The sequence below is a fragment of the Manis javanica genome, chromosome 4 (assembly GCF_040802235.1).
Source record: "Manis javanica isolate MJ-LG chromosome 4, MJ_LKY, whole genome shotgun sequence".
Taxonomy (NCBI): Eukaryota; Metazoa; Chordata; class Mammalia; order Pholidota; family Manidae; genus Manis; species Manis javanica.
The window spans coordinates 169309801-169329745 of record NC_133159.1 but is presented as its reverse complement, the minus strand read 5'-3'; the positions used below and the strand labels follow the sequence as shown (position 1 = coordinate 169329745).

The 19945-nt window shown below is 49.8% G+C and overlaps 2 protein-coding genes across 3 annotated transcripts; one reads left to right on the top strand and one right to left on the bottom strand.

Annotated features, from left to right (window-relative positions):
- Positions 1-204: 204 nt before the first annotated feature.
- ICAM2 (intercellular adhesion molecule 2) lies at positions 205-17868 on the top strand. Its single transcript, XM_073235771.1, has 6 exons — positions 205-349; positions 10414-10519; positions 12331-12597; positions 14520-14837; positions 15513-15646; positions 17464-17868. Exons 2-6 carry the CDS (start codon positions 10447-10449, stop codon positions 17491-17493), a joined length of 822 nt encoding a protein of 273 aa, XP_073091872.1. The 5' UTR covers positions 205-349; positions 10414-10446; the 3' UTR covers positions 17494-17868.
- PRR29 (proline rich 29) lies at positions 16541-18940 on the bottom strand. Of its 2 annotated transcripts, XM_017670810.3 has the most exons (6): positions 18835-18940; positions 18493-18568; positions 18240-18337; positions 17066-17292; positions 16877-16947; positions 16552-16683 (listed from the first exon to the last, which is right to left on the bottom strand). In XM_017670810.3, exons 1-6 carry the CDS (start codon positions 18892-18894, stop codon positions 16655-16657), a joined length of 561 nt encoding a protein of 186 aa, XP_017526299.2. In that variant the 5' UTR covers positions 18895-18940; the 3' UTR covers positions 16552-16654. The 2 variants fall into 2 exon arrangements, with proteins under 2 accessions (XP_017526225.2, XP_017526299.2); XM_017670736.3 differs by having other exon boundaries at positions 16541-16947.
- Between the last annotated feature and the right edge of the window lie 1005 nt (positions 18941-19945).

Below are 19945 nucleotides of genomic sequence, written 5' to 3'. Positions count from 1 at the left end.
ATTTTGGGAAGATGGGACGGTTCTGTGGATGGGCAGTGGGGATGGCTGCACAACAACGTGGGTGTACTTACTGCCACAGAATTGTGCTCTACAAATGGTTAAAATGGTCCCTTTTATGTTGTGCGGATGTTACCACAATTTAAAATAATGGACTGAAAGTGAGGTTGGTGGGAGGTGGGGGCCTGCCACAGGAAGCACGTGGCCCCTGGGTTAGGGAGGGGCAGAAGCCGCTTTAACACCCACGGACTGGTGGCTGGGTGCTGGCCTACCCCTCACCCTGACCCTGGGGTGTGCGGACCTGGACCTGGCTGTTCTCCTTCCCCATCAACATCTCCGTTTCATTGGGACGGTAAGGTCATGCTTCTCACTTCCTGCTTGGCAGCCTGGAAAGGGTCTCGGACACAGCATCAAAGCCGATTCTAGGTCCTTCCCCTCTCTGGCCTCAGTTTCCTCCTGGCTGGGTCCCCTGCTCTGAGAAACTCCCTCTTGTCTCTTGATTCTGAGGACCCAGCCTTTGGGCTTGTTTCCTGTTTTTGTCCTCTCTCTTCCTCTCCTGCTCTGCCATCCGGTGACCGATTTAGAAGCACGAGGCTGCCTGCTTGTCTGTGGACCCATATGGGTACAGCTTGAGCCATCTGAGCCGACGTGTATGGGGGGGACAATCCCTTCTCTCGGGATTGTATCTGGGGTTCTTGATGGCTGTCATTCAGTGAAATCCTGCTGACTCAGTGAGAAGATAACTTCCTAACCCGAGGCTCACATTCCCATGAAGCTCTTCTTTCTAGACATGTAGGAATTTCTCTTTTCCATTTGTATTCCTAATATAAAATGTAATATGTGACATAATGTGCACATATATATGTAACATCTACATTATACAACAGATACTACTCTAATCCCCCATCCATGGGGAATACTTTCCAAGACCCCCAGTTGGTGCCTAAAACTGCAAATAATATCAAATTCTATATATACTTTTTTCCTACACATATATTATCTATAATTAAGTTTAATTTATGAATCAGGCACAGTAAGAAATTAACAGCAATGATTAATAATAAAATAGAACAATTATAACACTATGTTAGAATGTGAATGTTGTCTCACAAAATACTGTACTTTATCCACCTTCTTCTTGTGATGATATGAGATGATAAAATGCCTACATCATGAGATGAAGTGAGGTGAACGACATAGGCATTGTGATGTGGCCTTAGGCTACTACTGGCCTTCTGACGCTGTGCTGTCAGAAGTAGGATCATTTGCTTCCAGACCGTGGATGACTAGGTAACTGCAACGCGCTGCAACTGTGGGTCGGGGGGACTGCTGTATAATGAACAGCCCTGAACCCATAGCTCAGCTCAAGGATGGAATATCACTACATCTTACAAACTGTATGTACTCACCTCCCACCCAAAGGTAACCATCCTCCCAAATGTTGTTTATTGCTCTCCTTATTCTCTTTTTGGTTTTAGTGCTTTATCACATGTGCATGGCTATTTTTATTTTACAAAACACTTATGTAACATTTACTGTGTGCTAGGTGCTGTTTTAAATACTTTAAAATTAACTTATTTAATCTGTTTAATCCACACAACCTATGCTGAAGGCAGTACTATTAATCCCATTTCACAGAAGAGGAAACTGAGGCACAGAGATTAAGTAACTTGCTCAAGTTCACAAAGGTAGTAAAAGAACATGTCTCTTTGTTCTTAGTACAAAATTTAGCATATATAAGAGTGCAATTATGGGTTATAGGGTATAAGAATATTTGGTTTTATAAGATAATGTCTAATTATTTCCCAGAGAACCAATGTACGCTCTCACTGGCAATTGTAAGTTCCTGTTGACCTACAACCTCTCCAACAATTACTTCTGTCAGAGTTTTAAATTTTTGCAGTTTAGATATAAAATGGTATCTAACTGTGATTTTAATTTTAATTTCCCTGACTACTGTTGAGTTAAAGCATCTTTTCATTTGTTTAGACAAATTTCCTCTCTGAAGTGTTTAATGCAGTCAATAATTGTTTATTCTATAATTAGTGACTTTGGGGTCTTGCTTAAGAAATCCTTTGCTGCCCCCAAGACATAAAAGTACTCTCCTGTATATTCTTTTTTTTCTCCTGTATATTCTTATAAAATCTGTTGAAGTGTTCCTTCACATGTAAGTCCTTAATCCAAATGGAATTGATTTCTGCATTTGGGATGAGGTAGGGATACATTTTCCCCCCTTTTTTCACTATATGGTCAACCAGCTGATCCAGCATCATTTATTTAATAGACACTTCTTTCACCCAGTGATCTAAGATGCCAGCTTTGTCATGTGTCATGTTTCATGTTTCATACAAATTATGTCTGGGCTCTTTGTTCTGTTTGTTAATTTGCCTACATCTGCACTACTGGTATATTTTATAATAAATTTTAATATCTAGTAGAGCAAATCCCCTCACATTATTCTTTAGGGGTGTCTTGGTCCTTTTGTTCTTCCATATAAGTTTTAGAATCAGCTTTCAATTTCTGTGAAAAACCCTTTGGGATTATTTGGAATTGCATTGAATCTGCAGATCAGTAAAGGAAGAATTGACATCTTTATAATACTGAATCTCTTATCCATGAACATGACCCATTGCTCCATTTATTTAGATTGCATTTAATGTCTTTTGGTTAAGTTCTGTAACTTTCTTACTCTAAGTATTATACGTTTTGCTAAATTTATTCCTTTTTTTGCTGTTATAAATGGTGCACTTTTAAAATATTTTTATGTTACTGATATACACAAAAGCAACTTATTTTGGATATTAATCTTATAGTTAGCTGCCTTGTTAAAATATCTTATTTCAAATCATTTGTCTGGTCATTCTTTTTGATTTCCTACCGAGGCCATCATATCATATGAAAATACTGATGATTTTGCTCCTTTCCCATCTTTAGGCCTTTAATTTCTTTTTCTTGTCTTACTGCACTGTCTAGGATCTCTGACACAATGATAAATGCAGAGATAGTGGGTATCCTCATGTGATTTCTGATTTTAAAGGAAATGCTCCTAAGATTTACTCACTAAAAATAATACATATGTAATCTTTTTGTAAGTTCTCTATCAGGTTAGAGAAATTCCCTTCTAATCTGCAAAGAGCTTCTATCATGAAAGGATGTGAATGTCATCAATTTTTTTTTTCCTGGATCTGTGGAGATGATCATATGTTTTTTCTTCTTAAGTCTGTTAATGTAAGTTTTTGTTTGGGCTCCTTTAAAAGCAGAGCCTAGAACAAGGACCCAGGTTCAGTCAGGTTGTTTGAGAGGTGATTCCAGGAAACAGGGAGTGAAGGAGCAAGGAGACTGAAACAGGGAAGGAAGAAAAGCCAATTAAAGGTGCGTGACTAATGTCACAGCTGTAGGCAAAGGGAGCTTGATTCTGTTGGGACCTCTGATTAGCCTACAAGATGCCTCCCAGAACTGCCCAAGGAGAAAAAAGAGACTGTAACATGCATCTACCAGCTCCTGTCCCAAGTTCTCCCCAGCATTTTAGAGAGTCCAACTCTCTCCCACACTTCTGGGTAACACCAGCAGGCAGATAAGTGGCTCCTAAAGCACTGAAGAAAACTCTCAAAACAAAAAGCAAAAAGAAACATGGTACAAACTTGAGATGGGATACTGGCAGCATAAGGTGAGTCTAACTGCATGAGATTATCCACTTTAAGTACAGCCAATGTCAGAGAAGAGCAGAATGATATGACATAGAGCACCAAAATCTGCTGTTACCATCATGATAAATGACATTTGTAGGTTTTTCTTTTCTATTGTTAAATCACCTTTGCATACCTGAGATAAGCCCAACTTGGATGTGATACCTATTTTTAATACACTGCTAGATTTGCGAGTATTTTTCTTATAATTGATGCAACTATATTCATGAGTAAAATTGAACCCTAATTTTTCTTTCTCATCCTGTATTTGTTTTGGTGTTAAGGATACACTGACCACAAAGTTAGAAGTGTTCCTAATTTTTCCATTCTCAGAAAGAGTTTCTATAAAATTAGAATTATATCTACTTAAACTTCTGTAAAACTATTTGGACCTGGTATTTTTCTTGTGGAAAGAGTTTTAATTACAGATTCAGTTTCTTTAATAGTTATAGAACCATTCAGGCTTTTTATTGCTCCTTAAATCAAATTTGGCAAGTTATATTTGTCTAAGATTTGGTCTACTTTGTTTCATATTTTTTGCATAAGTATTTTTTTTTGGTTTTAATTGTGGTAAAACTGCACATTACGTAAAATTTACCATCCTAACCATTTTTAAGGGTGCAGTTGGTTGTGTTGAATAACTTCACATTGTTGTGCAACCAACTCCAGAACTTTTTCATCTTGCAAAATGGAAACTCTCTACCCATTAAACACTAACCCCCCGTTTTCCCTCCCCCCAGTCTCTGGCAACCACCATTCTACTTTCAGTTCTTATGAATTAGTATCTTCTTGGTAATCTTGTAGTTATGTTTCCATTTTCATTTCTAATAATGTTTGTTTATGCCTCTTTTGTTTATAGACTTCACCAGACATTTGTCCATTCTACTAGGTTTTATAAAGAGCTAACTTTTCTACCATATCTTTGTTTTCTATTTTATTGATTTCTGTTTTTATTATTCCCTTTTCAGTTTCTTTAGTTTTTTTGTTTACTTTGCTTGATTTCTGCTATTTTTATTCCCCTTTCGGCCACTTTTTGGTTTACTTTATTCCTTTTTTAACTTCTTGACTACTTAAACTGGATACTTATTTCAGACTCTTTCTAATACAACCATTCAAGGCTATAGCTTTCCCTCTAAACACCACTTTTGATACATCCCGTAAATTTTAAGATATGATATTTTCATTGTCATTCAATTCTAAGAATTTTTAAATGTGTTGTCTTTTTATCTTCTTTGGCCCATGGGTTAGAGTATCTTTTTACATCACCAAATACATGGGGTTTTAAAACTTACCTGTTGAAGAATTTGTATTCTCTAATCTTTAGGTGCTGGTGAAGCTTTTAAATTGTGTTTTAGCTCTTCCATTCATTCACTGACATGTTTATTTGCTTCATTATTCATAATTGAGCTATGTGTATTAAAATTTCTTGCTATGATGGTGGTTTTGTCACTTTGTAGTTCTTTCAAGGTAGGTGCTTACAAATTTAAAAGTATGATAATTTCGTGGTGAATTGACCCTTTTATCTAGGCACTCACTTTATCCCTAATACATATTTTTTCTTAAAAGTCTTCTTTGTCTGATATGAATAGAGTTTTCCCAGCTTTCTTTTGCTTACTGTTTGCCTGATATATCTTCTTCCATCCTTTGACTTTCAACCGTTTCAGATTCTTATGTGTTGAATATGTCTCATAAACAAATAGAACTGAGTTTTGAGTTTAATATCTTTAAAATCTAATTTTGGAATGACTGAGTCCATGACTATCTGTAAACCTTACTAAGAGTTGAGTTTGAAAGTCTGCATTTTCAACAACAATCTACAGTTGGCAAGAGTCCCAGCCCAGAAGGTTCTCTTCAGAGGTAGTGTGTTTGAGCTATTTTTTAAAGACTTTTTTTTAGAGCAGTTTTAGCAAAAGAGAGGGGGAGGTGCAGAGATTTCCCATACACCCCTTGTCCCACAGATGCACAGCCTCTCCATCCTCAACCTCCCCCACCACAGTGGTACATACGTCATAATCAGTGAGCCTCCACTGGCATATCGTTATCACCCAAAGTTCGTAGTTGACATCAGGGGCCACTCTTGGTGGTGTACATTCTGTGGGTTTGGGCAAATGTGTAATGACATGACTCCACCATTATAGTATCATCCAGAGTAGTTTCACTGCCCGAGAAATCCTCTTTCTCCACCTATTCACCCCTCCCTTCTTCCCATCCCCTGGCAGCCACCGATCGTGTGGTCAACCACTCATGATACATAGGTTTTCATCTCAGCTTTATCACCTAATAGCTCTGTGACTTGGGCACATTAGTAGTTCACCTGAGCCCATATTTCCTCATATGCACACCCAGAGTGGTTTTTTCTTTTTGTATATTTGGTGTGGTAATTAACTAAAATAATGTAGTAAAACCTCAGCTTCGTCACTAGCAAAGAATAAACATCAACTAAAAGAGTTCCTGTTTCCGTCCTTCTTTCTCATGAAATCATGTTTAGCTAAGAAAAAGTAGAGCCAAGTACCCTGGTGACTGTGTATCACCAGGAGCTGAGATTAAGATGAGGGGAGGAAGGGAAGGGGACGAAGGAGAACCAGTTGCTGCCAAGCTCTCTTTCCAACTTGGAAGATCCCCTCCCTGCCTGCTTTCTGGCAGGAATGCCGCTCTCAGGCATATCCGTTTTCTTGGCCCAGCACCGTCAACCTGCATCTGACAAATACGCAGACACACTGGCTGTCCTTTAAACTGTTACAGAAGCTGAAACAATTTAGAATTGAGTGTGTGCAGGACAGGGCACCGGGTGGACTCGGGATCTAGGTCATGCCCATCTGCTGATCACGTTGGATCTTGTCGTTTCCGAGGGAATCGACTTGGGTTCTGTTAAAAATTTGAGGAGTTGTAAAGATAACAGGCCCGGGCGCTATTCCTGTTCTTCTGGCCACTCACTCTGTTGTGACTGATTTATGAATTCAAGGCACTGTCCTTGTTTTAAATCCAGACCTCAGACAGGAATAGACTAACTCAGGGCAAGGATTAAAGAAAAAATTCTGAGAATCTCTTTAACTGTAGTTAAATTTTTCATCTTTGTGATTATTAATTAAGTTGGACTTTTTAATACCATCTTTTAAAAAATGTACATCTGTTCCACTTTTTTGGGCTATTCTTAATTTTTTTTTATTGAAAGTTGTTTGTTTTTATACCATTTTAACCTTCTCTACTGGCTTAGAATTTACGTATTATCTCTGCCAGTTTTCCTTGAAATTTTAATATGCTTGTATAACTTAACATGTACCCTCCCTCCTCTCTTACATATTATTGCCCAGTATTTTAGTGTTGAGCTTTTTGGAACTTCTCAAATTAAATATTATAAATTACGGTTTCAGACAGTGGTTGTGTGGAGCTACACGCTCATTTGCAATTTTATTTTCTCACACTTCCTTCTTGCATAGAAAACTGACCTGCAGTCACTTCCCTGGCTTCCTGATATGCATCTTTAAGTGTTCCTTTAGCGTGGGTATCAGGGGATGAGCTCACTCAGCCTTTGTTTATCCATATCCGTGTCTTTATTTCATGTTGGTTTTTGAAAGACAATTCTGCTGGGCACAGTTCTAGGCTGACAGTTCTTTCCTTTCAGCAGGAGTATAAGTGATAGAGTGAAGTCTCTGGACTCAGACCCATCAGAACACAACCCTTTAAAGCCCCACGGGAGAGATGAGTTTACTTCCTGAACTGACATTCAACCTCCCCTCCCCTCAAGTTCTCTCATATCTTCCAGAAGTATCTTCTGGCTTTATCATCCCCCTCACTGAAGAACTCAGAGACCTAAAGAATAAGCTGGAGAGCGTTTGATGGTGAAACATTGTTCCAGGAAGGAACACCTGAGTTTCTTCTCTCTTCTGCATGATGGTTGGTTTTCTCTCATCTCTGGGCAACTTCTTGGCATCAGGAAGCTCAGGCCTCCCCACTCTGTTTGGAAGCATTCATCATCGCATCCTAGGATCTGACCCTCAGACCCCCAGATCCTCTTCATTCTCTCTCCCAGAGGGCCTCGGGCCTCACATGAGTAGAGCACTCAACCCCATTCTGCCTCACCATCCCTCCCTGCAGGTCACTTCACAGTACCACCCCCTACACAAGGGCCGTAGCCTGCCTCCCATGGGCAGGCTTAAAGGGCCAGAACCTTCCAGCCTGCAAAGCTCTTTCATTTCAGCCTCACAGAATCATCACCAGCCACTCAACCCAGCCCCCCAGTCCCCAGAGCCCACCCCGCAGCCAGCAGGTTACCTGTGAAAATTCTGGATCACCTTCCCACCACTGCTGAGCCAGCTTTCCTTTCTATTAGCCTCTTCATTTGCAGGGGCTTGTCCGTGCAGGCAGCTGCTGGCTGCCTGGTGCCTGCTGTTCCTGCTTGTTACTACCAGCTCTGGGTCAGAAAGTCCCAGGAAAAACCCTGCTCAGCCCTAACTCTGAGTATGCTTCCTCGGGCAGTAAGGGACCATGGGTGGCCTCAGTTAATGGTCAGCCCAGCCCTGTGGCCTGGGGGGGCCAACAGACATCAGCAGAAGAAGAAAGATACACTAGACCCAAAAGAAAGGCCCTCATCGAAGCTTGTTTGGTTTATAAGCCAGGACAAACTACTTTCATTCACCTGCTAATCCATCCATCCATCCTCCTACTGGTGAACAGTTACTAAGCACCTGTGTGTCAGGCAGTGTTGTATCTGATGTGTATATAGCAGTGCATGGGATTCAGCTCCTGCCCGCATGGGTGGACGGACCAGAGAGGTGTGTAAGCTATCAGAATGCATTGCGCAGGTCTAACAAAGCCGTGCTCACACGCCTGGTGTGCCACATCGAGGAGGGCCTGCCCGAGGGAGATGGGAGAGAGATCAAAGGAGGGTGTGGTGGGCAGCAGCCGGGGCTGGCCGGCTCAGGGCAGAACCCGTGAGCCCCAGAAGCCTCACCTGGACACCAGTGGCGATGGAGTCAGGCTGTGTGTGTGGCTGGAATTCAAGGCACTGTCCCTTCCAGAAGCTACTTGGAGCTCTCTGGGGGTGAACCACCCCACCTTCCCTCAGCCCTTCACAGCAAGAAAGGCCCCAGCAGCAGTTTCCTCTGGCCTTCCCCTGTCTTGCACCCCCCCCCAACCCCCTGAGTGTCTCCTGGGGATCTAGCCCCTAAGAATCTTGCCCTTGCCCTTTTGCCCTGCTGGGCTTCCCCACTCACTGGGGCTGCCTCCCGCTCAGTGACTTCGCTGGCTCCTAGCCATGAGGCCTTAATTGCTCTGTGCCTCAGTTTCCCCATCTGTCAGATAGGGACAGTAACAATACCTACCTCATAGGGCTGGGGGGCCAATTTTTATTTGTAGAATGCTTATGACAGTGCCTGACCTGTGTTAAGTAACTGCTCACTATTGCGTTATTATTTTTGTTGTTACTGTTCTCTTATTCTGACCCAGTGGCCCCACAGAGTCTCCACGGCAGCAGCACTGCTGCTCCCCACCCCCCACCAGCATCTAGCCTGGGTTGGAGGAGTGTTTCCTGCAGTCCCACGTGGGATCCGCTCCCTGGGCTGGGGTTACAGCCCCCCTTTCCTCCATCTTCTCTCTGGAGAGGGTCAGCAGCCTGCCCAGGGACTTCTCTGGATGCAGGCTGACCAGGCAGCACATGACTGCACACAAAGATAACAGCCTTTGGCCTCAGCAGCCAGACGGAAGGACACAGTCTCACCCGCCCTCCCAACACAGGAAGGAGTTAGACCTGAGCCCTGAAAACGATATAGCCTCCCTTTGGAGGGGACCCTCTGGGGTCCCCCTGAGAAAGCAGAGGGACCTGCTCCCCTGGTGCCTGCTGCTATCAGGAGCTCCCAGGCATAACTGGGGCATTAGAAGACTGATGTGTCAGACCAAAAGCCTCCTGGGAAAGCCCTCCGACCAGAAACCCCCTCACCTGCCCACCTTTTTGGGGATTACTTCAACAGGTGGCAGGCCTCCCTAGAAACACACTGCAGGCCCTAATCCCACCAGGCCAGGCTCCCTGCCAGGAGGGGTGGGTCAGGCCTGGGAAGTGCAAGCTGAGGTTTCGGGCTGCAGCCAGAGGGGCTCCAGGCTCCATGTCAGTGCTGGGCCTGCAGGGAGCCGTCAGGGGAGCATTGCCCTCAAACTGTCCCTATCAGCTGAGTCAGGGACAGGTTGAGGCTGAAAGCTGAATGGGATGTTAAGGTTTAAGTAGATTTGTGCTGGGCCATGAGCTGGAGAACCTCCAGTTCCTGCCCAGGTTTCCTTAAAAAAGCCCAACTCTCCAGCCACTTTGCTCTAATGACCCTACATCCTAGACAGGTCCTGACTTTAGATGACCTTTTGCTAGAGGGGACCCCAGCAACGTGTCCTATGGGATTTGGGGTTCCCCATATATGTGGCTTGTAGGCATTGCCATCCCCTGTACACACACGATGGACCAGAATCCTGAGAGCAGACACACTACGCGCATGCCCGTCCCTCGCCCTGCCCCCTGCCCACTACAGGCCAGGAGAACTAGGCTGTGCCCCTGCTTATCAGTTGCTTCCCAGCTTCCTCTGCCTGGGTTATTGTAGGCCTGAAGCCCCAGGAGCTGGCCTTCCACGTGGCTTCCCAGAGGCCTCTCAGATAATGAGAGGAAATGTGGTCATCAGCTCACAGAAGGCTGGGATTCGGGCTGTTGCTTCCGGCCACCACTCCCTGACCTGCGCACTCTGTCTCTCCTCAGGGGGACCCTCGGCTGTTCCTTGCAAGACTGTGGATGCCACTCGGGATGTCCGCTTTCTGTTGCTGGGGCCTGCCTATAGCCCTTCTCACCCTGCTCTGCTCCCCAGGTGAGCCGGTGCCTGGGGTTCCTGACTTGGCATGTGCCAGCCCAGAGGGTGGGCTTTCTCCAGCAGCTTCAGGTCGGGCAGAGGGTCCTGGTCCCCAAGCTGCTGAGGCTTTGAACACAGTAGCTGCCCGCCATGGGCATGGGATGCTGTGCCACCTGACTGGCCCCCCACCCTGGGCAGCGGGGTGGGGGTGGGGGTCCTGGCCTTCTAGACACCTGGTTGAACAGGCCCCACAGCTTCAAGGCGTGTGGATTGGCAGGTCAAGGAGGCTGAATGGCGGACTGGGTAGGGGCTTCAGGAGGCAACCCGGTGTTAAGGTTCAGGGAAGGTGAGGCCACACCCCATCTGGGCTTCCGATGGGGCCTGGGGGACAGCAGGGGTGTTACCTTCCTGTTCCCTCAAAGTGAAAATGAAACCCCTTCCAGGGGGTCAAAGGGACTGTGAGGTAAAATGCCACCATATGCTGAGCACTGTTTTGGATGGCCTGCCAGGTGTTTTTCAAGCGCTGTCTCATCCAGCCTTCACAACAACTCCATGGGCAAGAGATTACTAGCCCATCTGACTGATGAAGAAACTGAGGCACAGAGAGAAGGCGCCTTGCACAAGGTCACACAGCTGGTACAAGGCAGACTCAGGATTCAAGCCCAGCTCTGTCCACCCGCAAAGCCTCTCTCGCATTACATGCCACTTGTGGAAGGCCTGGTGGGGGTGGGCGGGGGTGGTGGGAGCAGAGGACACAGGACAGGCCCAGCTGGTTGGGATCAAGGACCCTCTGGTCCTAACCGAGTGGGAGGTGAGTGCTGAGGGATCAATCTTCATGCCTCAAATACTTCCTGAATGTCTGCCATGCACAGGGCAGTGTGCTAAGCACAAAGGGAAGCATGTAAAACCTGGGCCCAGCCTTTGAGAGGATCTGAAAATATAAGGCAGAGTCCACAAGAATAGGAATCATTTGCAAGGTGGTCTCATGACCTTCCTGACCTCGTCTCCCCTGCCTTCTTTCTCACTGAGCTCTAGCCCCCTGACCTCCCCACTCTGCCTCAAACACACCGAGCACACTCCTTATCCAAGTTCTTTGCACTGGTGGTTCCCCCTCCCTGGAATGCTGACCCCCAGATATCTGCAGGGCTCACCCCTACCTCCTTCCTGTCTTGGCTCAAATGTCAATGTCTCAGTGAGGCCTGTGCTGACCACACTATTTAAAATGGCAAGCCCACCCCACTCCCTATTTCCTGTTCCAGGTGCTTGTCCCCCCTTCTGCAAGGCAGTATGTGTATTTCACGTGTTAATTATTGTCCGCCTCCTTCATTAGAATGTGAGCTCTGCAAGGGCAAAGCTTGGCCTCCTTTGGTCACTGCAGTGTCCCCAGAGCCTGGAACTTCTGGCACGCTGCAGGTGTTCAAAAGTATTTGCAGAAGAGAGTAAATGAGGGAGGGACCCAGGGCCCCAGGGGCTCAGAGGACACAATCCACCTCCATCTCAGAGAGGCCTTCATGGAGGAGGGGTCATTGGTCTAGGTCTTGAAGGTTGAGTAGGATCCCTCTCCATGGAGATGGAAGATGTCCATGAGGAAAGACTTATTTGGAAGTGATGGGCTCAAAGAAAAGAACCCAGAGGCAAGGAGACAGCTAGGGAGCTGCCTTCTTGGTTTAGATCCAAGGCAATGATGCCCAAACAAGGAGAGAGGAGCAGAGGGGCATCCTTAGCCTTTCTTCTTGGGCCCCTGCCCCTTGATCAGACTGCCAGTGTTGGGTAACTCCACTGGGCAGGGCAGTGGGAACGTTGGCTGCTCAGTGTTTTTGGTCTTCCAGGGTCTGGCGAGAAGGCATTTGAGGTACACATTTGGCCAAAGCAACTGGTGGTGGAGCCCGGAGGGTCCTGGGTGATCAACTGTAGTACTAGCTGTGCCCATCCGGACGCTGGGGGCCTGGAGACCACCCTACCCAAGACTGTGCTAACGGAGCAAACTCAGTGGAAGCAATACAAGGTCTCCAATGTGTCTAATGCCACAGTTGCATACTGCCACTTCACCTGCTCCGGGAAGCAGAAGTCGGAGGACCTCAGAATCAGCACGTACCGTGAGTGTGGCATGGCGGCCCTCCTCCCCCAGGGCAGAGCGCGTGTCTGCGGGATGCGCCCAAAGCTGCTCCGTACTGCCCCTGGCCACTCTCATTATTATCCCCCACCTGCCTGGACTCTGGGGGCCGCGGGGAGCAGGACCCAGGCCATGGGCTTAGATTCTGCTCGCACCCTCCACTGGCCTCTTTGAGCCTGCTGGAGTCCCTGGGTTTGAGGCTTGCTCAGAGGAGGGCTGTCCAGTTATGGCTGACACAACTGCAAAGGTCACTTCCCACACAGCGCTCATAGTGCCCTCCCTGCTCAGCCGCAGCCCTGCCACCAGGACAGGGAGTGGGGGCACCATCAGGAGGGCCAGCACTTCTCTCCCTTCACCTCATGGGGAGAAGGTTGACGTGTCACCTGGTGTTTTTATCTTCCCCTGAGGGCCCTTGGCAAATGTGTGGCCATCACACACACACCTGCCACGGGCCATGGAAACCTTCCAGTAGGCCAGGGGTCTCTCTGCCTCTCAGCACCAGGGGTGTGGCTTGGGTCCTGCACAGGACCCAGGATCAGTAGAGCAAATGGATAGAAAGGTGTCCTAAATCCAGCATCTCCTAGGGGATGGGGTTAAGGTAATCTACTTCAAAAGGAAGTCCAGGGTATCACTGAGGGCCCTGTTTAATAGATAAGGGACTGAGGTGGCTACGAACCTGATCCCCGCGAACCAAGGCAGGTCTGACCCCTACCCCCACCTCTTCAGGGGCGACCTCATAGGTCCAGCCCAGTTGCAGTGACACCCCCTTGTAAGCCCCTCTCAGTATAATCATTCAACTGTTTAATTTTTGAGTCTGTATATTTAATTTCCAGAGAGGCAAGAGGTCCAAACTTTCGTTTGTTTTCTTGTTATTTATTTATGCGTTATTCCAGTTAAGGGTAAGATAGTTCACAGTTACGCTCCATTAAAGACTCAGGTTTGGGTGTCTGTGAACACGTTTAGAAAAAAAAATAGAGTCTTATGAATACATGACCCCCAGAACCAAAACCAGGTTTAATGAGACTAAGTATTAAGACCCCAATTCTGGCCCCCACATCACAGATACTGGCAAATAGCTGAGGTTTGTGAGGCCACTGCGGCTGCTTAAATATTCTGGGGCCCCAGAGTAGTTGTTCACAATAAATAGCTTTTATGAAGCTGCCCAGAGTTGGAAGGGATTGATTTTCCCAAATCATAATTGACGGAGATCAAGTATAATGCTATGTTGTGCATTCAGCCACCTAAATATTTCTAGGTCTTCCTTGTTCAGACAAGGTAGCTGGAAATGCACTGATATTTATGAACTCTTCTGCTAATGAACACCATGGTGGGGACTTCACGATGGTCCTGTACCTTGATGGCGATCTCAAGGAAGAGAGGAATTAAGACTGCCATTTTTAACGTACAGCTATGGAATAGATAAGAACATAGGAGTTGAAAACGGGGATGCCTGTGCTATTAGCATATAAAAATCCACTTGTTTCTTTTATGACATGAAGGTTTAGTGTAAATCCTGGACAAATACAACTCTAGCCCACACACTCAGCAGGGAATTTTTATATTAAAATGAATATAATAGTACAATACGTAGGTACAGATCCAAACCATTATATCATCCTAGTTGGCTATACAATTTCTGGACCTTCTTTGTAACACTGACCACCTCCATTCTTGTCCATTCTAGAGACCATCATGTCTGTAAAACTACCATCCAGTACATCCTTCACCCTGAGCCACTTCTTTGTTCCTGTCTTACATTCTAGAGCAGGCCAGGCCACAGCCCACCTCGGCCCCACTAGTCCAACCGAGGACATGAGGACACTGGCAACGGGGGAGGGTCCTGCCCAGGTGGGGCCTGCCAGAACTGTACCCCCATCCTGACCAGACCTCCCTTCTTCCCTGCAGGCCCTCCAAAGCAAGTGCTACTGAAGCTGCAGCCCACATGGGTGGCTGTGGGCAGACCCTTTACCATCGAGTGCAGGGTGCCCGACGTGATACCCCTTGAGAATCTCACTATCACCCTGCTCCGTGGCAATGAGACCCTGCACATCAAGACCTTTGGGAGAATGCATGACTCCCAAGAGGCCAGGGCCACACACAGCATCACAGCTCACAGGGAAGACAGCCATCACAACTTCTCCTGCCAGGCCGAGCTGGACCTGCGGTCTCTCGGTGGGGAAGTGGTCCGTTGTATCTCAGAGCCCCAGGCGCTGATGGTCTATGGTGAGGCAAGCCTCCAGACAGAGGTGGGAGGGAGAGGGACTCCTTTGCAGCCCCTTGGGGGAAGGGAAAACCGTTGCCCCACTCTCTGCCAGCTCAGGGGGCAGGAACCCAGGGCCCCTTACTTGATCCAAGGGCTCCCTCTTGCCCTCCCTCTTCCCTAAAGCTCTCCCCAAGTTCCCAGCTTGGAGCCCAATAGTTGCTTGGCCTTTGGTGAGCTGTGTGACCTTAACCAAGTCCACCTCCTCTCTCTGGCCTTGGCCCCTCTCTGGGAGGAGGGTTTGGCCTGAGCTACCCCTAAAGCCCCCTGGAGCTCCGCTCTTCTGTGGCCTGGATGGCCAAAGCATTCCCTGTCTTCAGAGGTGGGTAGAAACTCACTCAGCTCCACCAGGGAGGGGCTTGGCCTGGGCCATGCCGCTGTCAGGCCGTGGTGTCCCGTGACCACGTGCTGGTACCAGGGGCTGGTGGCAGGGGCAAGTCAGCCCTCACACGCTCACAGAGGCAGAGGCCTGGCAGGACCCAGGCCACCTTTCCTCTAATAATACACCATTTTCCACTCATCTCTGCAGGGCAGTCAAGGGGTGGGTGGGTAGGGTGACAGATGGACCTCTCTTCCACCTTGTGCTGTGGCACCTGGGACGAGAGGGCCTCTAAGACCACTGCCCCTTTCCTCCCCAGAGCCCATGCAGGACAACCAGATGGCTATCATCATCACAGTGGTGGCAGTGCTGCTGTTCCTGTTTGTGACGTCCGTCCTGTTGTGCTTTGTCTTCGGCCAGCACTGGCTCCGGAAGCGGATGGGCTCCTACAGGGTATGAGATCCTTGGAGGGTCACAGCCTACACGAGCAGGAGGGCCCCTGCATGCCAGCGACTGGGACTCGGCATGGCTCCTGAGGGTTATGGTCCAGCCCTGGCTGAAGGACTGGATAAGCAGCAGAGAACTGTGGGATCATTTCCTTTTCTAGTCTGCATACAAATACCTGGGCTTAACCCCATGCCTCAGTGTCTCCTCCTGAGATAATAATGGCTAGGAAGGGGACCCACCAGGCCTGGATTTTTCTCGACCAATGTCTCTTCAGTCTCCCTCCACTCAGTCCTTTGCAGGGGCCTTCCAAAGCCCTGACCAGCCCAGGCCCTAGGGCGCCCCCAAGCTGACCAGCCCAGGCACCAGACACCCAGGCTCACTGGGCCTTGAGTGACTAATTTCTCCTGATGTACGGAGGGGGAAACACTCCCTGACTGGCAGGGCAGAGAGACGTTCTGTTCCCCTATAGCCTTCTGGGACTTCACACCACTCCCGGCCGGAGGAGGACATGACCTCTCCTTGCTGCCAACAGCCTGCTTCCTGCGGTGAGGGTGGGGGCCCCAAGGGAATGGGATCAGCTCCAGGCCTCTCTCCTGTCACTGGGCCTTCCAAGAGCTGTGGACAATAAACACAGTCCTCTCCTCTCACCTGCTCCATCGTCAAGCCAGACCAAGACCTCACAGCCGTGGCCGTCCCAGAGAGGGGTGAGGGAAGGGGGTCGAGGGAGGACTCTGGTCCCCAGCCTCCCACTAGCCAGGGCAGGAAACGGGGCAGAGTTGAGCTTTCATGTGGCTTCTGGGCCCTGGATGATGCTCAAAGGGGCTCTTACTGCAGAGCAGAGATCAGGCTGCGTCAAGGTCTCAGTGGGCTAGAGGCTCGTTGGGGCTAAATGGGGAAAAGAACTGCCAGGCCTGGGTGCAGAGTTGGCGGGCACTAGAGGGGCGCTTGGTGGCTCTGGGGCTGTTTCTAGCCCTGCGGTGAAGCTGCCGTAGGTCCCAGGGCCAACATTTTTCCTCACGGAAGGTTCTCGGCATCATAGTAGTCTGAGGAAGACAGCACCCTCATCTTGACTCCCTTCCATCTCAGCGGACCCCAGGGAGTCAAAAGGAAGGAGAGGCCAATTGCCTGCAGTGGTGACAGTGGGGACACCCATGCCCCAGGCAACAAGGCCCTCCTGGCCTCCTGACCCATCCATCCCTAGGCCTGGGTCCCACTGCCCAACCACCATGTCCCTACCTGAAGCCGGGGGTACATCTGCACCCACAGTTCCTGTGGCACTGGGGGGCGGGGGTGGGGGCACCGCTCTCCTGAGATGAGAAAGAGAAGAAAACCCCCATCAGAAGTGGCCTCTGCAGTTTCACCCACAAGTATCTCCACACCAGTCCCTGACCAGGAATGCCCAGACACCCCTCCAGCCTCACTTACACCCCCCTTTTCTCGAAGGCAGGAGGGCGGTGCTCAATCCTGGACATGTCCTGCAAGTGGGGCTGGTGGAGGGGTGGAGAGAGGAATGGGGCTGGCCAGGGCAGCAGGGGGCCCAGGGTGGGCACAGGGCAGGGTAGGTAGTGGTGGTGGAACACCAAAGGCCCTCGGTCCTGGGCTTGCATCTCTTCCTCCTCCGCATACACCTCTTGGGTGCCCCCCAGGTAGACCTGCGGATTGTGTGAAATGGGGAGGGAAATGATACAGGGTCGGGCTCCCCTTCCCCCACTCCTCCATTCCTCTGAATTACTTCTCTAGAAACACATCATAAACTGGCTATCATTGATTGAACATTTACCACATGCAAGCAAGATACTTTGGAGACATTCTTTATTTTGCAGGTGGGAAAACGGGAGGCTCAAAGAAGTTGAACGACTTGTCTGAGGTCACTCAGTGAATAAGTGGCCGAGCAGGGACTGGAAGAAACCAGGTGTGGCTCTGGCAATGGGTCAGGAGTCCAGCAATCTGCCTCTGGCCTCGCCCCCAGCTCCTGGGTCGACCTGGGCCCCATCAGTGTGGAGAGTGCTCATCCCAGGGGCCCCCTGAAGACCTGGGGGTGAGGGGCAACAGCAGCTCCTGCCAGCCTGGATAATAGACACGCCCCTCACCTCCTCCAAGCATCAAAATCCCACCTACTTTTCAAGGATTGGTTCCAAGGCCACCTGCTCCTCCAGGAAGCCTCTCCCACTCCCCCAGAGTGTGTGCACTCACACTTTGTACTTCTCTGTGTGCCAGTCACAGCCAAAGCCGCCTTGTATTCATAGTCATTCATTTATTCACCCACTTGTTCAACAAGTATCAGTCGAGCCCCTAATAAGTATCAGGCACCCTGTAGGCCCAAGGTTCGGTAGTGCCCGCCATCCTGGGCCTGCAGTCCAGTCGGGGATGCACTGCAGGGAAGCCTTGAAACAAGACCTGAGTGGTCTGGATTCGGTGATCCCCATCCCCACCCTAGAGAGGCTGACATGGGGCCTGGCAATAACAGATGCCAAACATACCCAGCCAGATAGGTGTGGGCTGGCTTCCTGTTCCTCTGCCGCCTGCCCCAGAGGAAGCCCCACAGGGGAACCTGTAGGGGGAGCCTCGGTGCCCCGCCCCCCGCCCGTCGCCCACGCACCTGCGCGGTAGGCCCAGGGTCCACCGCCTCTGCGGCAAGGCGGCCCAGCAGCAGCTGGTGCATCTGCGCGTTCTGCAGCATCATCAGCTCCAGGAGGCCTAGGGCGCAGGAGCTCAGCACGTCCGCACCACGCCTCCCCCGCCCTCTGCCAGGACGCCCAGCCCCGGGAGTCGCGGAAGGGGGTGCAGCATGGATGCTCGGAGAATGTGAGGGACAGAGGGGAGCAAAGTAGGAGCGGAGCCCCTCTTCTCACCTTCTTTCACGCGGCCCGGCTGCGCGGGCGGAGGTGGGACCGCCCACGGGAGTGGCTGCAGGACGGTCATCCAGGGCTGGGAGAGGGAGACTCAGCCACGCCATGCAGGGAAGAGATGGGAACCAACCTCCCTCCACTCCCCTGAGCTGCCTCCCTAAGCCCGCGGGGGCTGCGTTCTCCTCTTCGCGCCCCACGGCCTCCGCACTCAGTCTCTTCCTCTCTGGCTGGAGTCTGTCTCCTCACCCACCCCTACTCCCACGGCAGGAACGGTCCCCCAACTCAGCCAATCCCCACCCTGGCCTCCCCGGTGAGGCAGTCTCTGCTCCCCAGCTCAGCCCTCACCGTCGGGGCTGCGCTCTGTGGTGGGAGATGACCCCAGCTCTCTTCATGCCCGGAGGCCATGGCTGGCTTCAGTGGGTCAGGGTTACCCTGGCAACCCCGGCGACGCCAAAACCTACCACGCATGCGCAGGTCCTGCCCAGGCTCCGGGTGCCGGAGGCGTTCGCCCTGCGTTGCCACCTTCTGCTGTCCTCTCTCCACCTCCAGGGGCCTGGGTCCCCGAGGACCAGTCTCCTCCTCCTCCAGCCTCGAGGCCCTAATCTACACCTCCAACCTCCCTGCGCCGGGCTCCGCAGGCATCGGTCTGATTCTTCGCTCTACCTCCCACCCTTGAGCATCCCCACCCAGTACCGGCCCAGTGGGAGCGGGGATCGGGGAGCAGTGCCTGTTGCGTGAGTGAGTGAGGGACTGGGAAGCCCGGCCCTAACTCAAGACACTTGGTTTTCGGGCCCCAGAGCCTAATTGACTAGGATGATGAGTTTATTAAGCAGGAATAGAGAATTCTGTAGAAGTACTTGGGGGCACAGGTGCATGAGGAAGACAGAGAATCTGCTCCGTTCCGCTGAATCAGAAAGGCATCCTAGGGTCCAGGGGGTTTCTGGGGCAGATGAAGGAAGAAAACACACCAAGTCCACAGAAAAGGCCGGGCCCTAGTCAGAAAAAGGTGGCTGGCCCTTGACTCCCTCCTTGTAGCTGTCTGCTCCCTGGTTCCTGGCCAAGGTGAACCGCTGCTCTCAGAAGAGAGGCCTGCAAAGTTCTGCACCAGCGCTCTCATTATTGTCCCTCATCCTGGAAGAATTATCAAAGCATGCATTCTTTTGACAGGAAGTTATCAAGTTCGTCTTTGCTTAAGAACAGGTGAGGGGAGAGATCTATTTCGGCAGCTGTGACCATCCTAAGATAGGCCCTCAGCAGCAGTCAAGGAAAATCCGGACCGGAAGCTGGGATTAGCACCCTCTGAGCCGCCCTTCCCTCACTCTCCACTTCCCTTCAGCTCCCCTTCCCTTAAGTCCTGGTGCCTAAACCACAACGACCATTCCCACGTCCTCCTTTAGGCCTTAGTCCCCGTCTCCAAGGGAGCAGGCCTGTGAGCAGTGCTTTAATGGAGGAATGG